The sequence below is a fragment of the Typopeltis vanoorti genome, chromosome 18 (assembly GCF_054136105.1).
Source record: "Typopeltis vanoorti isolate ZY-2024b chromosome 18, IOZ_Tvanoo_1.0, whole genome shotgun sequence".
NCBI lineage: Eukaryota > Metazoa > Arthropoda > Arachnida > Uropygi > Thelyphonidae > Typopeltis > Typopeltis vanoorti.
In genome coordinates, this window is record NC_143566.1 from 39,745,444 (window position 1) to 39,767,144 (window position 21,701).

At 34.6% G+C, this 21,701-nt stretch overlaps 1 protein-coding gene across 1 annotated transcript in view; it reads right to left on the reverse strand.

Annotated features, from left to right (window-relative positions):
• kis (chromodomain helicase DNA binding protein kismet) overlaps nt 1–21,701 on the reverse strand; it is a 945,984-nt gene that overhangs the window by 713,169 nt on the left and 211,114 nt on the right. Inside the window, exons 10-11 of the mRNA XM_090408660.1 lie at nt 12,390–12,484; nt 127–247 (exon numbers count right to left, since the gene is read on the reverse strand). Coding sequence (XP_090264786.1) covers nt 127–247; nt 12,390–12,484 — 216 coding nt within the window. The remainder of the gene's footprint in view (nt 1–126; nt 248–12,389; nt 12,485–21,701) is intronic.

Here is a 21,701-nt window from a genome sequence, read left to right on the forward strand (position 1 = left end):
AAAAAAAGGAGAGATGACCCACAGGTTGAGAATCACTACAGTAAACTATTAAATCTGATTATATATCTTGTAATCACTAAAGAAATGATGAAGGTAAGTTTACAAGACAGCCATGCAAATACTTACAAAATCAAAAAAATTACTGATTGTATCTCTTTTTTGTTTAAACCTTTTTATTTTCTGAGCTACCCGCCTGTCTCCTTTTTCAAGCTCTTCAAGTGACCTCCACTCACAATGAATGTACGATCTGCAAAAGTGGAAATTAAAATGTTTTTATTTTAATTTTATAACTATTATTTTTTTTAGTATTATGGAAGTGGGAAAGAAAATGTCTGTAATGGGAACATATTCCATCACTTCTTCAGTTAATTTTCATTATTTAGACCATGCTATTTAACATGTAACAGTTTTAATAAAATAAACAATATATCTCAAACAAGTTGTGTAAGTTGTCACACTTACATCATCATGAGTGTGTGTGTGTGAAACTAGAAAAAAATTAATTACACATAGCAGATGTTATCAGAACTTCACAATTAATACATGCAAAATTACCAGAAAACCATTGTATTAGTTGCTCTATACGCATTGGAACAATGTTAGTTATTACTATCACATTTTGTAGCATGATGAGTGTCATATCCAAATGTTAGATTTTTGATAAAAACAGCCAATCATGGTGTAGGATTAAGCCTTGGTTTTGTTACTTTTTGTAGTGATCTGAAGCATTTCTAATGCTTCTTTGAAGTTTCTTGCAAAACAATTATAATCAACATATAGTATTTCTGTTTCTTGCCAAACTACTTGGTGGACTGTGTTTGTTGTATGGAAGGCTAATCCTGATTTCTGTTGTCTTCCTTTTTCAAGTCATTCATGTGTACAGACATGTGAATCACCACACACCTTTCCATTTGGCCTACCATGGTAAATGATATAACAGCAATGAATTTCGCAAACTCCTGGTTTTTTCATAGGACAAAGTGGAAGTTTGAAGATGTAAGAATCTAGAAATCTTATACATTGGCAAAAAACACTTTAATGTTTAACTGAAGCAAAGTTGCGACTTTGTCTGTACCATTCTTGATACGAGGTAATGTGATTGTATTCTTGAAATATTGTTTATGCAAAAAAGCTGTCAGGAGGTGTATTAAGAATTTTTTTAATCATCTTTGATTCATACCCATTGAGGATGACAGTATGTCTCAGACAGTGAAGTTCTTCACTTTCTTTTCTTTTTTTTTTTTTTTAATGAAATGTAGGCAGGGCCTAATCAACACCTTCTTGGGCCCTTGGCAGCAAGAGAAATGTGAGAAATGTGAATTTGTGCACATTTTTATGTTGGAACATGGTCTTAGTTATAACCAGTCCATGTCCTGAGCAGAAATCCAACAGATATTTGCCATTATTATTAGCTTTGCTCTTTGCTCCAAATTTTCCCAAAATATTTTTGTATGTCTCACAATCATTTCCTACTGTGCTATTTAGATCCCCAACAAGGACCAACTTTTCCTTTTTCATTGTGTCAATTGCTTTTTCTAAAGCGTCAAAAAATTCCTCCACTTCTACCTTAGTAGAACCTTCTGTGGGACCATAGGCACAAATAAGTCTCATTGTCCAGTTCCCCATTCGCATATTTGCCCACATTACTCTACATGAGACCGCCTGCCATTCAAGAAGATGAGTCTCGTATTTTGTGTTGAATACTATGGCTACTCCTTTTCCTTGATTGTCATTAAACTTAGGTGGTTTAATTGTGACTGTGCCATGCTGTTTCTTAATTCAGTTTTTAGTAATTTCATTTTATTTCACAATAAGAGAATAGGGGACCCCTAAAGAGCGGGGGGTCTGGCGACCACCGGGCTCGCTGTTACCTTAAAACAGCCCTGGAACTTGTAGGCTCTATCTCAATGTTTCAATCATACCTATCTTTTGTAATGGATCATGGTATGGGGTGACATAAAAAAATCTTCCAGTTGCAGTAGGTTTCTGTATACTGAAAAAATCAATCTTTTTCTTCATTTACTTTGAAAATATTGTCAAGGAACTGTAATTGCTTTATGATCTACCACTTCAAAAGGGAATTATGTATTCTGATGCAAGCTATTTATATAATCTTTAAATCAAGTCAAGTTATCCTTTGTTCCTGACCAAACAACGAAAATGTTATAAATATAAAATCAACCAAACAACCAAGGTTTTCAATAGTATAATCTGAAATTCTCCACAAAGAGATTTGTTGGTGCTGGTGGGAGGGGGTAAGCCCATGGCATGTCCTGTTTGTTCCCAATATTTGTCTTAGCTTGGCTCTTATTATATGATAGTCTGCTCCAGAACAAGATATATAATCAATCTGGTGCCTTGACTATTAGTGATAGATGCCCAAGTATAGATCTGGCTTTGATGCTTATAGAACCAAGTATTGGTAATAACTAATCTGTTAGCAGGGGAAAATTCCAACAGTCTTTCACCATGAGTGGTACCTTCACACATGCCAAACATGTCACACTCATGCCTAACTCTCATACTCTTTCCCACTTTTGCATTAGTCTCCTAAAGTAAAAAGTACATCTCTCCTTGGTAGGGAATCCAAAACAGTCTGTAGGTTTTCATACAATTCCTTACTCTCTTCATCAGGCCTATCTGTGTGAGGTGCATACAAGACTAACACATTGGTAGGATGAGCCTTAAGTCTAATACAGAGCATCCTCATTAATGGGATTACAACCATGAACTGTCTTCAGTACCACAGATATCCCATGATGCTTTGAGTCACCTCCTAAATAAACAACTTGCTTACCTCCCTGTCTTTTGAAGTGGCCTTCTCCATTCCATCCAGTCTCTGTAATTCTCAAGATGTCAATTTCATACTTTTCCATCTCTTTACAAACAATATCAACAGTACCTATCTTTACATGAAATTACATGAAATTACATACATTCCATTTAAAGTTTACCTCTATGATTAATCTCATATCTTATGTATTTCTCGTTCACAATATCAGTGATCACAATATTAGCAGAAATAAAATTACTTGTGGACACATACCATGTCATCAGTCTTATAAATCGAAAGAGAAACCTTATTTTTTGGATAAATCATAAACATCTCCTTTCTCATCTCCGAGAAAGGAGATGTTTATGATTTATGACAAATAAGATTAGTAAAATTATCCAAAGAGGAAAAATCTCATCTTACAAACAGATCTGAAGCTGAAAGGGAGGGAAAAAAGATTAAAAATAAATAAATAAATACACACACACTAGCCACTGAATCAGAAGCCTTTATGCAGATGTACCTAAACATCACTTATGCAGTATATATGCAAAATACTTGGTCATGCACATCATGTGTTCTAGGCAATTATTTAAGAGTGATGCTAATCGGTAATCATCAACTGTGTTGATCACAATGGGAAAAACAAAGGATCTTTCGGAGTTTGATAATGGGCTTATTGTGGGTGCCCATCTGGCTGGAGCAACGATTTTGAAAATAGCAGAGCTAACTGATTTTTCAAAAGGTGAGACATCCTGGATGTTTAATCAGTGGAAAAATTACACACAATGCTTGTCTGAGAGGTGTAATCATGGTTCTAAGACTGTCAGAAATGAGATCGCTATTATCTGAAAAGGTTATATAGACAAACAGAATTTCCTATGTGCAGTAATTGACCAAAGAAATTTAATGAGAGCTGTTCCCGACCCATATCTCATCAAACTATATGCAGAAAATTGAAGAGAAATAGTACTGGCAGTTGCATGCATATACAGTAACAACTGGTTTCTGTGAATGGAAGTTTTTTCACTTGGCTATGCTACCGATTACATATTTGATTTAATCCTTTATCCAATTGTAAGTGAATCCTTTATCCAAGTGAATTTCAGGTGCAAACTTTGTTTGCTTACACTTGGATAAAGGATTAAACCAAATATGTAATTGGTAGCATAGCCAGGTGAAAAAACTTCCATCAACTATCTCTAAAGAGAATTTTAATAATAAGGTGTTGACACCTTTTGGCAACTGGTATATGGTGATATGACTTTTGCATTACTTCCACCTTAGTATCACCACCTCTGGGTCTAGCTCCCACTGACGAGACTTCAATAAAGGTCGAAACCAGTCTGGGTAGTGACCCTTTCCATAATGCATAGCATTATAAACACATAAGGATATGTGCTTTGCATTATGAGATACTAAGGCAAGTGATCAGAATTTATACCACCTTTACCACGAGTTGCCCCAGTCCTGAAAATATTTCAGGCACAAACTTTGTTTGCTTACACTTGGATAAAGGATTAAACCAAATATGTAATTGGTGGTTTCTGTGAAGTTTCTAATTCAGTGGCTGGTGTGTGTTTATATAGTTAGAGTGCATTTAAAGGATGACAATGGCTCAGTTACTAATAAGTCATATTTTGGAAAGAGCGACTCATTCTAGACTCAGTAAAAAAAAAATATATATATATATACACACACACACATATTGTCACTAAAAGAACATTTAACAACCCACCTAACTCTTCAAAGTAAGTACTGCACGACAGAGACTATGGAATCTTTTCAAATGGATTAAAACAAAAAAGTTTTACGTAAAATAATTAGCATTTGTATGTGTGGGGGGGACTAATACATGCCTTTTAAGATAAGAATTTCCCATTTCCAATTTTCAAAAATGCAACAGGGAAGTTGGTGTATTTATTTGGTAGTTTAAGTAAGGAGTAGAGATGTCTAGTTGTGTGCAGTAGAGTAAATACTCTCCCACTCTTGCACTCATTGAGAGGTATGATGTAATAATAGTATGTCACAACAGAAAAACTTCAAAACACAAGAAACTTCATTTGATATAACGTGTGAATTGTATGCACTGGAAAATGAGTAGTTTGTGGAAGAAAGGAGATGTTGCTACATGTGTCTGTGTGCTAATCAGGCAGATTGTGTATGATGTGTTCACAATACAAGTAGAAGTTATGCACAGAAGAAGAGAAAGAAATTTGAAAGTGTTACAGGGCATGTTGTTGATAGTGGAAGAAAGTCTTTATAAAAAGTATATTTGGAAAAAAAAAAAAAAAAAAGCATTCAACGCAATGTTTGAAATTTCAAAGCTTTATCAAGTTCTTCATAACTGCACACAGGAGCTGGCAAGATTAGAAAGGTGCTGCAGACAAAAAAAGAACATGAGGAATATTCAGTAATATACCATATTTGCCGGCGTATAACACGCAGGATGCGCCTTATATTCAGTTTTTTTATTACTTTCATGTCTGGAAATTTTCTCTGTTCCGAGTAACACTATTTCTTTCTTGCTTCTTTGTGGTGTGTGTGTGAGCATTACAGTACGTAGAGTTCAGTGGATGCCCATGCTGTGTCATAGATGATCACAGCTGTGTTCCTGTTCGTTTAAACTTTCCAATTGTTATTGCGGTTGTTGTGAACGGTGATAAATTTCTATTATTAAATTTTCTCTAAATTTCTTGGCAAATTATGGCTGAAAAACGTCGCCATTGCTACAATATTGCATACAAGCTACGTGTGATTGCGTATGCTAAAGAACATGGAAAAGGACTGCAGAGAGACATTTCAGGCTAACCCAACTGAGAAAATGAGGGAATCAGGAAGAGGATCTAAAAAAAGCAACTCACAATAAACTTAACCTACGAAGTGGAACTGCAAAATGGTCAGAACTGAATACTTGGATTTTAGACCACAGAAAAGTGGGACTTTCAGTGTCTACAAATTGAATTTGTACACACTACAAATCGTCATTAATGCAAGGAAACGAGAAAATTTTGAACTTGCACAAATAGGAAACATGGACAAGGTTCCGCTGACTTTTGATGTGCCCTTAACAAAACTGTAGATTCCAAGGGCACAAAAAGTGTTACTGTTAAAACTTCTGGGCACAAAAAAACTCACTACACTGTTGTTTTATCCTGCTGTGCTAATGGAACAAAATTTCTACCACTATTGATTTTTAAAAGGAAGACACTACCCAAAGGAAAAAACTGCTTAAAGGAGTGTTTGTACATGTTCACGCAAAAGGCTGGATGGATGGAGGAGGAATGAAGTTATGGATAGATAAAATTTGGTCTAGGCACCCTGTAGGATTGTTGAAGAAGCCTGCCCTGTTAGTATGGGATCAGTTTCATTCTCACAGAACAGAAGATGTTAAAAACTCAGTTAGCTGTAATTCCAGGAGGTCTAGCTAGTCAGCTTCAAACTTTAGATGTCTGTATTAATAAACCATTTAAGGGATTTATGAAGGGGAAGTGGAACAGCTGGATGCAGTCTTCAGATTTTGAGGTCACGCCATCAGGAAGAAGCCTAGCATTTCCCAAGCTTGTGAGTGGGTCAAAGCTTCATGGGATGCTGTGAAAACTGAGACAGTGGTTAAATCATTTAAAAAGTGTGGCATTAATAATGCACTGGATGGTACAGAGGACAATTTGTTGTATGAGGACTCAGATTCTGATTTAGAAGAGGTTTCAAGTGTCTCTTCATTTAGCTCTGGAAATGAATTTCTGTGTTTTGACAAAGAAGATTAAAAGGTTGGTACTCTTTCCTAGTTAGATTAGGTATTTGCTGAAAGTAGACCTATGTATTACTTTATATTTGAAATACTGTAAATTCATTATAATATTCAGTGATAGTTTTTTCTTAAAAAATGTGTACAAAAAAGGGGATGCGTCTTATATGCTGGCAAATACGGTATATACATATTATTAGGAAGTGTACAAGCCAAAGAAGCAATGAAATCATCTTTTCAGAGATGAAGATCCATATGACATCACAAAGCCAAATGTAAACAGCAAGGGCATATATTTACGGAATAGCAATATCAATGATATTGTATTTTCATAGTTATTCCTGTTAAAGACTCTCCTAATTGTTTCCAGGCTTTGAATGATTCCTAAAATTAAACACAATATACTAATGCTTCACGAAGAGGAGACTTTTCAACGTGTAAACAATGCATGACATTTGCATTAATAGCCCAAGTGTGCAGATGCAGTGCAGCAGGTCAAATTCTTAGCATTCCAGTGGTTTTTGTGGTTTTTAACCATCCAGAATGTGAGGCAGGGTGAGCGCCTATACAATAGCACCCAGAAATCAGTGTCTGTGATTGGTTATTGTGTCAACATATCCAACTGGTTTGTCATGAATGTTTTTTGTTCTGAGTTTCATCTGTTTTGCATGCATGAAGTGTGAACTGACATGTTTAAGACACCAATATAGGCTAGTTTTAATATATAACTATGTCTGAGTGAAATGGCTAAGGGAAGTGAAAGAGGTGTTGTGACAGGATCCCATGGTGCAGGTCTGTTTGTCAGATTTGACCATTCCAGGTCAACAATCAGTGATACCATACTGAGATGGAATAGAAAAGAGTTAACATCAAGTGCTACCCACAGTGGATGACCCACCACACTCACTAAATGTGACCATAGGGTGCTGTGAAGGATAATATGTAAAAGCCACCATTCATCAGCTGACATGCTGAATGCGGAGTTCCAGTCATTGACTAGAAATCGAATCTGCAAAAAAACATTCAGAACAGAGGTGTACAACATGGGTTTTCATGGTAGGATCGCAATATGCAAGCACTGCACTGGCCAAACCAACATGCAGCATCATTTTCAGTGATGCAAAGAGAGTGTACAGTGGGATGTGGAAGCTTGAAAAGCTCTGTTATGGAGTGACGAATCAAGCTACACCCTCTATGGAGTAGATGAATGGGTGTGGCAGATGCCCAGTGAACATCTTTTACCAGAGTGTGTTACTCTATGAAATTCAGAGTTGGCAGTGTGACGATGTGGTCCTGTTCTTCCTGGTTTGTCCTTGGACATCTATTTGTGGTGCCACAAACACTGAACTTTCAATAGGTATCTGAACATTCTAAACAATGCTTCTGTGCTTCCTACTTTGTGGCATTTTTATGGAACTGACCAATGTCTCTTTCAGCAAGACAATGCACAGTGTCAATATGTCTGCTGCTGCTGCTGTAACTGATCAGTTTGTGGACATGAGCTTCATTACACTTGACTGGCCTCCACATATCTCTGATTTCAACATCGAACATCTGTGAGATAAACTGGATCATCAAGTGAGGTTCAGGAACCTAATTACATGCCTACAAAAAGAAAATCCCAGGTTGGATTTCTCATTAAAACTCTTTCACCTCTGTATGAGGTCGGCTAACTCACCTTCAGCTGAAAAGCCGAAATACAAGTTATTCAAGTCCCAGGTGGGACTCAAACCCAGGTCTCTCCAACCAAAGGGCATGATGATGCTGACTGAGCTACGGATGTTCAACTATGGATAAAAGAACAGAGATGGACAAATGAGAGATATTAAAGTTATTATCAAAGCTTGAATAAAACACATCAGTAGGATTGTAGAATTTTTTTTTTTTCACTTGGTTGCAAATTATATTAAACTTGTCAAGAAATTATATTATTGTTTAATCCTTATTCAAGTACAGGTAACCCTCGTATAACGCGGATGTTAGGTTCCATAGAAATGCCGTGTTATGCAAGACTCAGATTACATAGGAAAGGTAGGGTTAAGTTCCGAAATCGTTTTTTTTTTTTAATTATATAAACAACGACATACCCAACAAAAAATATTTTTATTTAATTTAGGGAATTCATGTAAGAAAACATAAACTGTGAAACAAATATATAGTATAAACTTATAAAATTACAAATTGTACGTAAACTTCATTGCACATAATAAAGTGCATATTTCAATTGTCATCACTGTCTTCAAAACGAACATTTCGTAGATGTTCTTTATTTATGAGTGGCCGGAAGTCGTCATCACTTGAAATCCAAGAGATTTCAAGTGATGATTTCATTTGTATAATTCTCATTGCATACTTCGGCTGGTTTAATTATCAAGAAGTCAGTAATACTTTGCTTACCACTATGCTGCAATTTTTTATTAAGTTCATAATATGGAACTAAACAAATATCCAATAGTCTCGTGAATCTTCTGGAGCCTTCCGTTCTGGAATCATTATCCGTAAAATAGCTTCCTAACTTTCTTGCCAAGTCCAATCCTTCTGCTAATTTCTTTAAACTGAATTTTTTTTAACGGATTCATCACAATCAGAATCTTCGACAGAACTTTCCCCGCATTTGGTTCAACATCATCTATTAATTGTAACAGTTACTCCTTGTTTAAATCTATTTCCCATCAATTAATTCACTAATTTCGTTTTCAACCATATCACAAAAGCCCTCTATGTGGCCATCACTATAGAAATAATTTTTTTTACATAAAAAAACATTACATAACGTATGTAACTCAGAAGAAAATAAAGTGCTCAGCTTGAGAAGATTAACGCACTTATGATTTTTAATGCGCTTTCATGGCAGAAAACGAAGACAACTTCCAACAATAATTAACACTTCATACGGTAAACAATTGATGTACATGCATGCTAAAGGATATTTCCCCTAAAATTCGCTACTTATAACTGCATGCGCGATACGGGCAGACAAGTTTAACGAAAATAAAATTTTATTTTTAAGTCACGCAGTGAAAAATATATGAAAAGATAAAGGATTACTGCAATTTGTAGACCGCGTTATATAAGTACTGTGTTACACAAGGGGGTTTGATACAATTTGTAGACCGCGTTATAGCGAAACCGCATTGTATAAGTACCACATTATACGAGGGTTACCTGTATAAGCAAACAAGGTTTGTGCATGAGGCATTATCTTCATGACCAGGTCACTTGTATGGACAGATTGATTACTTTGCATCAGTTGTCTTAGTATTCCATAAAGCAAAGTACATTTCATTTCAGATGTGCAGAAGTATTCAGACTGGTCTCGACTTTTATTGAGATCAGTTGGGGCCAGACCCAGAAGTACTACCAAGGTTGAATTAATGAAGAAGTCATATTTCCCATATGCAAGTAGCAAAAAGGATATCACCTTATTAAAATACTCTGGATCAATGAGAAATTTTATTTTTTCACATGATAAATTAAAATCAAAAAGCCAAGAAATTATGTTCTTGTTAAATCCTACATCCAAGTGTTAAGCAAACAAAATTTGCATGTGAAGTATTGCAAGTGGCAGGCTCCACTGATGAGACCTCAATAAAGATGATGACAAAAATCGAATACCACCTCATAACTTCACAAATGTCTATGTTACAATGGAATTAGAAACCTAAAAAGAGCAAAAATGCTATTCCCCTGGCAAACCAAACCAGTAAGATGAAATTTACAAAGAGTCAACTTACTATACCAAAGTATAGTATTGAAACACACTATAAACTACTGAAAGACCCTAAAGAAAATTCACTGTAGTAAAACCTAACCTTTAATAATAACAAACTGTATTTCAAGTCTTTATGAGTTCATAACAATAGGGATTACCACAGCAGAGAAGTTGAGGATAGTATTTTTCTACTATCGTAAGACAGAAATGAGAACACCACGAAAGTAATGATCTGATTGGCTAATTTCCAAACTGCATTGAAATTGGAAACTGAAATAAGAAAGTGTGTGTGGGGGGGGGGGGACACACGAAATAGGAGTCAACTGGGGAGTACAAATCCTCAAAACATTCAGAGTAATTCCATCAAGATCAAAGATGCATTGTGATATCCAGATTGGCCAGAATTCTTGTGATCCCTTTCTGGCAAAAAAATTGAATAGTGGTTTGTAGTGACAGGAAGATGCTTACTAAAATCATCAATGTAGTTACTGGAAGAAAGTCAAGAGCTGAAAGACAGGCCTTCACTGTGGATAATCACAGAGTACAACAAACTATATATAAAAGGTCGAAACAAGACTAGACAAAAGTTACAACAAATGGATTTTGCAAGGAATTGAAAAGCACAGGTGCAATTTGAACATGATCCTAATGTTTGCAGCATTTGGTCCATTTTCAAAATCAGATTTTAACCTGCTGATAACTGTTTGCAGCTACTTTGAATACAGAAATGAGATTAAAATTTTATTAAAAGCCTGATGCAATATGTCTGATTTATTTTGAACTTATTTTGCTTTTGGAATACTTTTTTTAAAATGGGGTGAGTGGGTAAATATAGAGATGGATGGAGGGAATCCAAACCTATATACATATACAGTCAAGTGATATATTCAGTATGAAAGGTTGAATCAGATATCAGAGGAGAGGAAATAATAATTCATGCAAAAAATTCTGGCAATCAGCCCCTCTTATAATGCCAGGCAACAAGAGATCACAAATGGCTATTTGTGTGAATAGCAGGCTAGAAAAGAAATCTAAATTAAGGTAACCCAAAGTATCTGGAAGAGGGGAAAAAAACATATGTGGACAAAAGGATTAATAGTGATCAGTAATATCTTAAATTTAATAAAATTAAATTTATTTAATAGCTTAAATAGTAAGGATTATTTGGTACTCTGGCAGTCATGAACAAATTGTGGGCAATTCGAAGTGATCTTTCTACAAGAAAGATCACTTTCGTATAAAAAAGACTAGAAAAAATGTTTACAGAAAGTCAAAAAGATCAGAATGATGGGTGACACCAGCAATGATAAAGGCCATTAATCAAGATGATAAAATTAGGTCAAGAAATTTTTATCCAAAGAGCATTAAAATATGGAGATATCTGCTATCTTATGATGCATAGGATATCAGAACACAGATAAAAATTTCACCTGAGACAAAACAATTCAGAGTGTGTATTCAGAATTCAGATATGACTGAGGGACTGATAGTCAAGTTTATTATCAGAAGAGTGGATATGGTTTATTGCATTATGAATATGGGCAGGAATTTATAAGATCAAAGAGAGAACTACTTGTTAAAAATACTTTGAGAAGGATGAATCAGGTAGTATACCTGAGGAAAGTTTGTGATGAGGAAAAACAATGGAAGGGGAGTGTTGTGATCCAAAGAGGTGTTACACGATTTATGGCTGGCCATAAAATCAAATATACAAATGATTATGAGAGTAGGGAGAAATGAGATTTTTAACAAATACTTATTGGAGACTATATATTTACATATACTGACATGACAGGTACAGCAAGCGGAAAAATTATTAAACAAATGCAAAGAAAATTGATATACATGGAAATGAATAATTACATTCTGAGGCATTTAAACCTATACGATTCCAACACACTAACAAAGAATGCAAAAGAGCTGGTATAAAATATGAACAGAATATTCTACATTACAAATCACAGTTTATGTATTTATTGCTACATTAATTTTCTTTGAATTTAATATTTTTTAGCCATACATACCTGCTAATATCCAGAAGTTAGCAATCTCATTCAGTAATAACAGTAAAATCCCAGTTAATTATTAGCTGCAAATAATAGTAACATACAAAAAATTATTTTTAGAATATCCAAGCAATTATTCTATGTACTTACAAGTTTTTATACTTGACAAAAAACTCTTCCACTTCAATGGTTTCAGAGGAAGCAGAGATGTTTTCTGTATCACTATCTTGAGCTTGAATTTCTGGCTAAAAATACATCATCATCATCATATTAATATATATACATTCAGTAGAAATAATAATTACAATTGACAAGAACTTTCTTTCTTGTTCTTTTCTAAACCATGTCTATTCAGCAAGACTAACTTGGTAGATAATAATAACAGCCCTGTAAGTTATAAGATTACTAAAGGCTTCACAGACACAAATGCCTTAGGAGGCCTCTTACCTACAGCACTCAATGAAGTAGTAGACTTTACCAACAATGCCTTTCAAGCCAGCTTAATTACCAACATATGAAATATTATCCCAATGTTTACATTTAAAGCACAACAATGACTTTAATGTATAACTGAGACATCTAAGTATCTATCACATAATATCAAAGGCATAAATTAATTTTGCTGAAGGAATAATGTCTCTCATTATAGAGACTTAAAACTTTCATCTATTTGAGCAATAGACTAAATTCTTCCTGATGATTTATGAATTTTATATAATTAACTGAAAAATAACTTTAGGTTACCTTAATGACTATTTCAATTTGTTAATGAGAAGCATGTGCATAGACTAAGTAAACCCAAATTAGGTAGCTTGTATTTATAGTATCCCAGTACAGTGAATTTGCCTACATAACAAAAGTAATTGCTTCCAAGATGTCATTCATTAAATAAATTTTTCATAATGTGTAACACCATTTTAATAGAAAAAGATAATTCATTCCATTCCCTCACCATGTGATAACCTCAACAACCTTTGGCTGCATGTATATTATATCCTATCCTATCCTTCTCATCTGTCTAGGACAGATTGAGTCCCCTTCCTAATGAGGGTTTTCAGGTGTATTAATGCAGTCGGTTCGCCACTCCTCTGCTGCATCCCCTAAGGGAGATATTCATGACTGTATCCGTGTGTGTATTCATGGGGCCGGTTTGCCTGCTTGCAGGAAGAAAAACCCCAGATAAACTGGGGGGTTGGGACCTGCTGTTCACTCCCAAGACTGAACTTGGCTATGGCTGAGGAAGATCCTTAGGACACTCCTTCCCCAGGAATTGAACCTAGGACACTCCTTCCCCAGGAATATGGTTGCGAAGTGCATAGCCACTAGGCTAACCGTGCGGACCCATGTTATATAGGGATCATTAATCTGAAATTTTTTTTAGAAAATTCTATTTCAGCTTCTTAATGCAATAAAGAAAATATCTGTTATTCTATGATCAGATTACTGTATTTTTTTTTAAATTAAGACAAACGATGCCATCTGTTCAAAATACTGTTTCCAATTAGCTTCTTGACTGCAGTATCAAACAATCAGAAGCTTCCTTTTTTTTCTTTTTTCCTAACTGGAGCAATTTATAAAATTTATTTTGCACACTATGTTAAGAACCTCTACAATATCAATAACAGAAATATTAAATTTACTAAACACAAATTTCTGAGATGTTCACAGCATGAAAGCAAATAGAAACAAATACTATAGGACAAATAGTATGACTGGCTGATGCATCACCTTAGCTTACTGAGTAGTTTTCATGCAAAATCATGTTTCTTTTCAATTAATAATGATTATCATGTGCTCAAATTATCTTAGATAAACTGAAATACAAAGGATAATTCTTACTTACTTATTAACTGTCCACTTCTGTCGGGGACGGGTTGAGTCTTCCACGTTTCCACAACAACCTCCAGGAGTCTCGGTTTCTTGGGTGACTGGTGAGTTGTCTATATGTTTGTAATCCACAGTTGACCTTTATTGTTGTTATTGTTATCCATTTAGTTCTTGATTTCTTTTTTTCTTTTATTCTTGCATACAGAGCAAGGTTGGGTAGTCTTTTTGATGACATTCTCTCGACATGTCCGTACCACTGAAGTTGTCTTCTTTTGATCTTTTCAATTAATGATTCTGTATATTTTAGGTCTTGTCTTACAGTTTCATTTGTTTTCTTTCCTGTCCATTTTGTTTTATTTATTTTTCTGAAACATTTCATCTCTAAAGCCTCCAGTTTTCGTATCTTTGTTTTCTTGAGTGTTCAAGTTTCTGAAGCACAGTGGGTATTATAATTGCATTATATAATTTTATTTTTAGAGGTTTGGAGATTTTATATAAAGGATAATTCATTAGTTGAAATTTCATAGTCTGAAGTGGTTGTCAGACATTGATTCACTGTAACTTCTATTAATCTTCTAAATAATTTTACCATTAAAGTATGTTCTAGTGCATGGGAGGAAATCAGAAATTCAGGTTCAGGTAAAATTCTGCTAAACAGAGAAATTGATCCACAGAAGATGGTGACAAATGTTTAACTGTAAGCAGCTTTTATTTCTTGTTTCATGAATAATTTTGGGAATGGTTTACTTTAAAGTTCCATATCATTTGATATGAACAGAATTTCATATTTTTCTGTTTTGGATTTTGGAGAGCAGGAACTCAGAAGGGTAAGAAAACTGACAATATTTTGGTAAAACTCTCCTGAGAGTTTATGCAATTACACATCCATTTTACAATTCCCTTCATATCTGTCCTTCAATTTATGGATTTTTTTTTTATCTAGAATCTGTAGTTAGTTGACCCAGTTAGAGAAGATGTGTATTGGATCCAGGAATCATTTTGACTCTTATAGTAAATATATCATGCTGAAAAGATATCTGTTATGAGATGTCATTGGAAGATTGCCCAATCAGATTTCTTGGCTGTGCATTTAGCATTCTACCATGATTTACAGAAAGTGGAAACTGATTAATGTTTTCGCTATTGCAGTTGTAGCAATTTCTATAATAAACTCTAACATGGTTCACTAATAGGAGGCATGCTGACTGTTGCAGAATCATATTCCACTAAAGAATAAGAAGGTGACCCAGCCATCTGTACTACATCTCAATGTAATATCTGTAATGGAATACATAGCTGACAATTTAGAAGAGTGGATATGACAGGAAAATGGTCACACCCACTCTTATCAATTTCCCACTAAAAACAGAGAGAGGGAGAACAGACTGTAGGAAGTTTTGCCAATTGGTTAGAAATTAAACTTGCCAAAAAAGCATATTCTTGTTTAATCAATAGGAAAACCTTAGGAAATCCAAGTATAGGAAAACCTTGCTTAATGCGATTAATTAATCCATCAATTAATGCACGCTAAGCAAAATCACATTGAGTGAATACAATAAACAATAGGAATAATTATAATTCATCCATCAGTTAGTGTAAATTTGGAAAAAATTACAATATAAGCTATGTTAGAAGATAAAATCATTAAAATTAATAAAAATCAATTGCTTAAATTTTTATTTAATGTCTAAACATTTGATTGAGCTACTTTTTTTTACAAAAAAATTAAGTAAAGATGTTTGAATTGTGGTCAACTTTTTCATCTTGTCATACAATTTGAGACAGCTGGCGAGTGCTTTATCAAGATTTCAGGGGACTTCGAAGCTTCGTTCCATATCAGGATCAGCATCAAACAAGATTCGTTAGCATACTCAATGTGAATGAAAACTAGCTCAAGTTCTTTTGCAGTTAGCTTTTTAGTCGTAGCATTCTCTTCTTGTTCACAATCCTTATCTTCTTATGAACACTGTTCTTCTAGTTGAAGGAAATCATTCTTGCTTAACTGTTCTGAATGGGAATCGAGCAGTTCCTCAAATCTTCATTATCCAGTTGATTAAATCCAAGTTCTTTTCCAATTGCGCTGATTTCATCAATAATATTAGGTCTTGGATTTTGTGCACGATAAACTAACATAGGCTTGAATTTAAAGTCGCCTTCTGCATTTGCCTCCTAATAAAAGGATAAGACAATCTTTAGATACTTTGCATCCTGGTTGAGATGCTTCAGTTTTAGCAAGGAAAGTTTTTGTTGGCATATGCTTCCAAAAGAGACCAATTTCATCTATGTTGAATATTTTCCGATCATCATGATGATCCGCCTGAATTATGGTTTGCAATTCTTCAGGAAACTTGGTGCAGAATCTTTATCAGCACTAAGAGATTCCCCAGTTATTCTTACGTTATATAGTCCAGCTCAATTTTTAAAACGGTCAAACCATCTAGTAAAGCTTTCACATCCCTAATGGGGCTCTTTTATTGTGAAATTTGGTCTCTTTCAATGAAGTAAAAATATCGAGAGCTTTTGCCTGAATATTCTCTGTATTAAGAGGTATTCTTTTTTGGTTATAATCCTCAATCCAGAGTGATAGAAGACGCTCATTAAATGGCTTCTATTTCTGGTGATCTGCATGCTTAAGCAGTAGCAAATTTTCCTTGTTCTTTGTATTCTTTGCTCTTATTTAATATAGTCCAAACGATAGACTCACTATATCCAAGATCTCACAAAATCATTGTATTACTAGCACCACTTTCATGTATTTATGACACACTTAATGACTTTTCCAAGTAGCCTAATTAAGTGCAAACAAAGTTTGCACATGACTAGGCTATTTGTATATAGAGAGGCTGGTAACTTCACATCAATTGCCTTATTATCGCATAATGTAAAGCACACTTCCCTTTCAGAAGAGTCACTATCCAGATCATTTTCAATCTTTACTGAGGTCTCATCAGTGGACGCCAGACCAGAAGAGATACTGAGATTGAATTAGTGCATAAGTCATGTACAGTAGATTCTGATTCATTGGTCCATGGGCAGCAGTTTTATTGGGACAAATCTAGAAGAATAAAAATGAAATGAGAATATAACAATTTAATTCATTTATTTGGGAAATGATGCCATTTAATTTGGCCTGCCAGATGGAGTGCTAAAAAAAATTATGTAATCTTGCTTCAAAATTTAGTGGTGATGAAATGGGGCTCTTTTATTGTATTATTAATACTACGTTTTTGGACCAAAGAAAGCAAAGAATTGTGTACCAGTGTGCTATTCAAATTTGTCAGTTATTGGAAAAGTTCAGGCCTGAATGCTTTAAAGGGATTAGAATAAAGAGTTTATCAATTCATTACCAACAAAAATATGTTGATGCTATCTGAATTTTTTTTAAGAATTGGCTTATGAGTTGGAACACAGAATTACAATGGAAATTGAGAAAATTTTTACTGATTCTTGACAACTGCTGAGAGAGTCAGCACAAAAGTCAATCTTTTACAAGCAGTATAGCTTATGGTTCATAGATGGTGAGAAATAAGCAACAAGACCAATTGCTGTTTTAAGCATTCAATAATTGATATACCAGATATAGCCATATATAATATAATAGCTATATATAAAATAGTGAAAATGACAGCCCATTAGAAGTGAACCACATCAGAAATAGGAAAGTTTGCATGCATTGATGAGACAGCCTTCAATTCTATAATGAAAATGAAGATTTTGAGGATGAAATTGCAACAAAACATCCAAGGAAGGACATTAGAAGAACACCCCCCTAAGCTTGAATGATTGACTATCTAGGACTCTACTGCTGAATTACAGCTATTTCATGCAGGAAGACTGAGACAATCAGTTCTAGATACCTGTTATGATGATGATCAATTGCAGTCAAAAAAAAAAAAAAAAAACCATCCAAGAGGTTTCACTCAATTCCTAGAAACATCAATAACTGCTAATTAAGAAGTGCATGTGTGATTAATACACATACCAACAAAATTATCTTTATGGCAAATACAGCCAGCCCTCTGTTTACGCCTCACTTCTGTTCCTGAAAAAAATGGGCTTAAAGCGAATTGGCATAAAACGAACCCAATTTTAATGGGAGGTACAAAGTTTATGTTCCGCACAGTCAAAAAATATGCACATGAAGTATGTGTAACCTTATTATATTTAAAGCTTTGATAATACATACATATATATTTGTTAAAATAAAATTATTAATAACAAAAACAAAACAAAATTATATACAAAAAATATGAAACTTCGAAAAGATATTACATATTTCTATGTTGAAGTTGCTGGTTTCGGATCACCTGCATTTTTTTTTTTTTTTTTTTGAAAAACATATCCTGTGATAACTGCCTAGATTTTCTTTTTCTTTCTTTAAGGAGTTCAGTGCAAGGTCGAATAAATGCGATTACACTCCTTTTTACATTCGCAATCCAATTCCCAATCGCGGTCCATTTCACAGAGTTCACCAGTCAATGTCTCTATGTTTGCAAGGATACACTGTAAATCAGCAGTTTTTATATCTCTCAGAGGACCTCCTTCATTTTCTTTCTCCTTCTTTGGATGTTGATTTAATTGTTCGGCTAATTCTTTTAAGTCTTCATTGGAAAGCGGTTTATCATGGCTCTCTAAGACTTCTGTCACATCTTCAGCTGTAATATAGTTCAATCCCACCTCTCGAACAAGCTTGGTAACATCTTCAATAACATTCTCCTCTTGCTCTAATTCCTTGAAGTCATACATAAATGCTGGAAAAAGTTTTCACCATGCTCCTTTTAAACACTTTGCTGACACTTCGTTCAAAGCTGCCTTGATGTTGTTAATGCCCTTCAAAATATCGAATGACCACCAATAGTCTTTAATAGTTTTTCCTGAAGTGTCCAAGACTCTTACCATTTCCATAAATGTTATACGGAGGTAATAGGCTTTGAAAATTGATATAATCCCCTGATCCATCGGTTGCAAAAGCAATGTTGTATTTGGGGCATGTAAACAACCTTGACATTCAATGGTATTCTTACTTCAGCAAGGTTTTGAAGATGTCCAGGAGTATTATCTAAGAGAAGCAATGCCTTGACTGGCAAATCATTTTCTTTACAGATGCGAAGCACGGTAGGACAAAAATAATTTGTACAAATCTATAAAAACATCTTGTGTAACCCAATCTTTCTTGTTCCATTTACAACAGACTGGCAGCATGGCTTTTAGACCCTTGAAGGTGCATGATGTCTGTGAATGGTACACCAACACTGGTTTAAGCTTCAAAGTTCCAGAGGCATCTGCACCCCAACAAAAGCGTAAGTATCTTTTGCAGCTTTAAAACCTGGAGCAGAATGTTCTTCATATGAATGAAGGTGCGTGATGGCAATTTTTTCCAGTAGAGCCCAGTCTCATCAACGTTAAAAATGAGATAAGGAGGATAACTTCCTTGTTCTACACAGTCTTGAAATTCTTTAGGAAAAGCAGCCACTGCCGCAATATCTGCATTTGCCGCCTCACCACATAATTTGACACTATGGCACTTACTTCGAGACTTAAATATCATGAACCAACCTTTGCTTCCTAAAAATATTTCTTCGCCTCCATCTGTCTTTTTAATATCCTCAAAAATTGTTTTTGCTTTCTCAGTTATAACAGCCTGTGTCAGAGGAATGTTTTTTCTGATTCAAGTCATCCACCCATAATGATAATAATTTTTCCATTTTTTCATAAAGTTTACTCCTGCTATAACTTACATATTTTGCATTTAGTACTGCTGTAGATTGTTGGACAGACTGTTTTATTCTATCTGCATTTTTCATAATTGTAGTAACAGTCGATGGAGGTAATTTCATACTTCTACAGACATTAGCACGTATCTGCCCATCTTCCATTCTTCGAATCACCTCCATCTTCTTTTCAAGTGCGATTGATTTCTGCACCTTCTTAACACCAAGTTCTGCTAACTTTTCTGCACTTCTTTTATCAGACATGGTATGTAATTACGTACTTTTAAAAATTAAACAGAACAATTAGGTAGATTCAACAGTAAAACTAGGTTTGATACATATACGTTGTAGTGGCTCAGCAAACACTAGAGTGCCTGCTTGCATCGTTTCTCAGTCAGACCACACTACAGTAAGAAAGACCATGCAGGCATCTGGCGTTATTGTGAATCGCCGTAAATTGAACCGTCATAAACTGAGGGCTGCCTGTATTTTACTTTAATTAAAAACAGTTATCTATAACTGAAAAACTTTTTATGATAATAATTAAAAAAAAAATGATGATAATGTACAGACATCCCTTTTAAACACAATACATGCAACTTGGTGTAAATGGGGGAGCTGCTTAATTGTGCCAAATTACATTATATGGATATATATGAGAAATACATATGGCTTTTGCATTAATTCAACCTTGCTATCACTTCGGATCTGGCTACTACTGATGAGATCACAATAAAGATCAAAACCAGTCTGGATAGGGCCCCTTCCCATATTGCATAGCAATATATACTTCTGAAAGGAAGTGTGCTTTGCATTACGGGATACTTAGCCAACTGATGTGAGGTCATCAGCTTCTCTATATATAAGTAACTAAGATGTGAAGATATTTACACATGCAAACTGTTTGCTTACAGTTGGATAAAGGATTAAACAAGAATATAATTTCTTGGCAAATATGAGAGCACAGATTGTTAAGTTATGGCGGTAAATGTTTCAGAAGGTATATGGAAAAAAGTGTTGCATTCTCTGTGTAAGTAAAATAGATTGTTGTCAACCATATGCTCTACAATCTCCTGTCCTGATATAAGAATGAGTACTACTTTATAGTGATGTGGATATTTAGAGATGACAACTGTGATATAACTTTCCACACTATTTCTTTCTTACTCCATATAAATTTAATCAGATTGCTCTCCACTATACCAGCTTTTTCTTATTCTATTTTCCATTCTTATATTTAATTCTCCATCTTCAATAACATGCCTAAATAACTGAAATATTTTATTTGTTCTTCAGGTTATCCAATGGGAATGCAGGTGGAATATTCCATGCTCCAAACTACACAAAGTGCCACTGAATTAGAAACCTTTATGCAGATGTAAGTAAACATCACTCACGCAGCATATATGCAAGTTACTTGATCACATGTGTTATAGGCAGCTTTTTAAGAATACTGCTGGTCAGTAATCATTATGTTGATCACAATGGGAAAAACAAAGGATCTTTCAAAGTTTAAGGTGAGATATCATGGATGTTTAATCAGTGGAAAAATAACATATGCTTGTCTGAGAGGTGTAACTGAACTATGCATAGGAAATTCAAGAGGATCAGTATCGGCAGTTGCATGCATATATAGAAATCATCAAATAAATAAAAGATTCTAATTCAATGGCCAGTATGTTTATTATCACAGGTTTTGTTTTGTTGGAGCTGATTATCATGTCAAATTTGTTAGAGCATGTATTCAATTTAGTTAAAGAATCATGAAGGACTTGTTTAGGAATATAATGCACAAGACTTGTTTAGGAATATAACCACTTCTGCATAAAAAGCATTAAGTTTGATATCAGGTTTAATGTCGCTTCATCAATAGTGTTGATCACAATGCAAAAAACAAAGGATCTTTTAGGGATAATCACCTGAT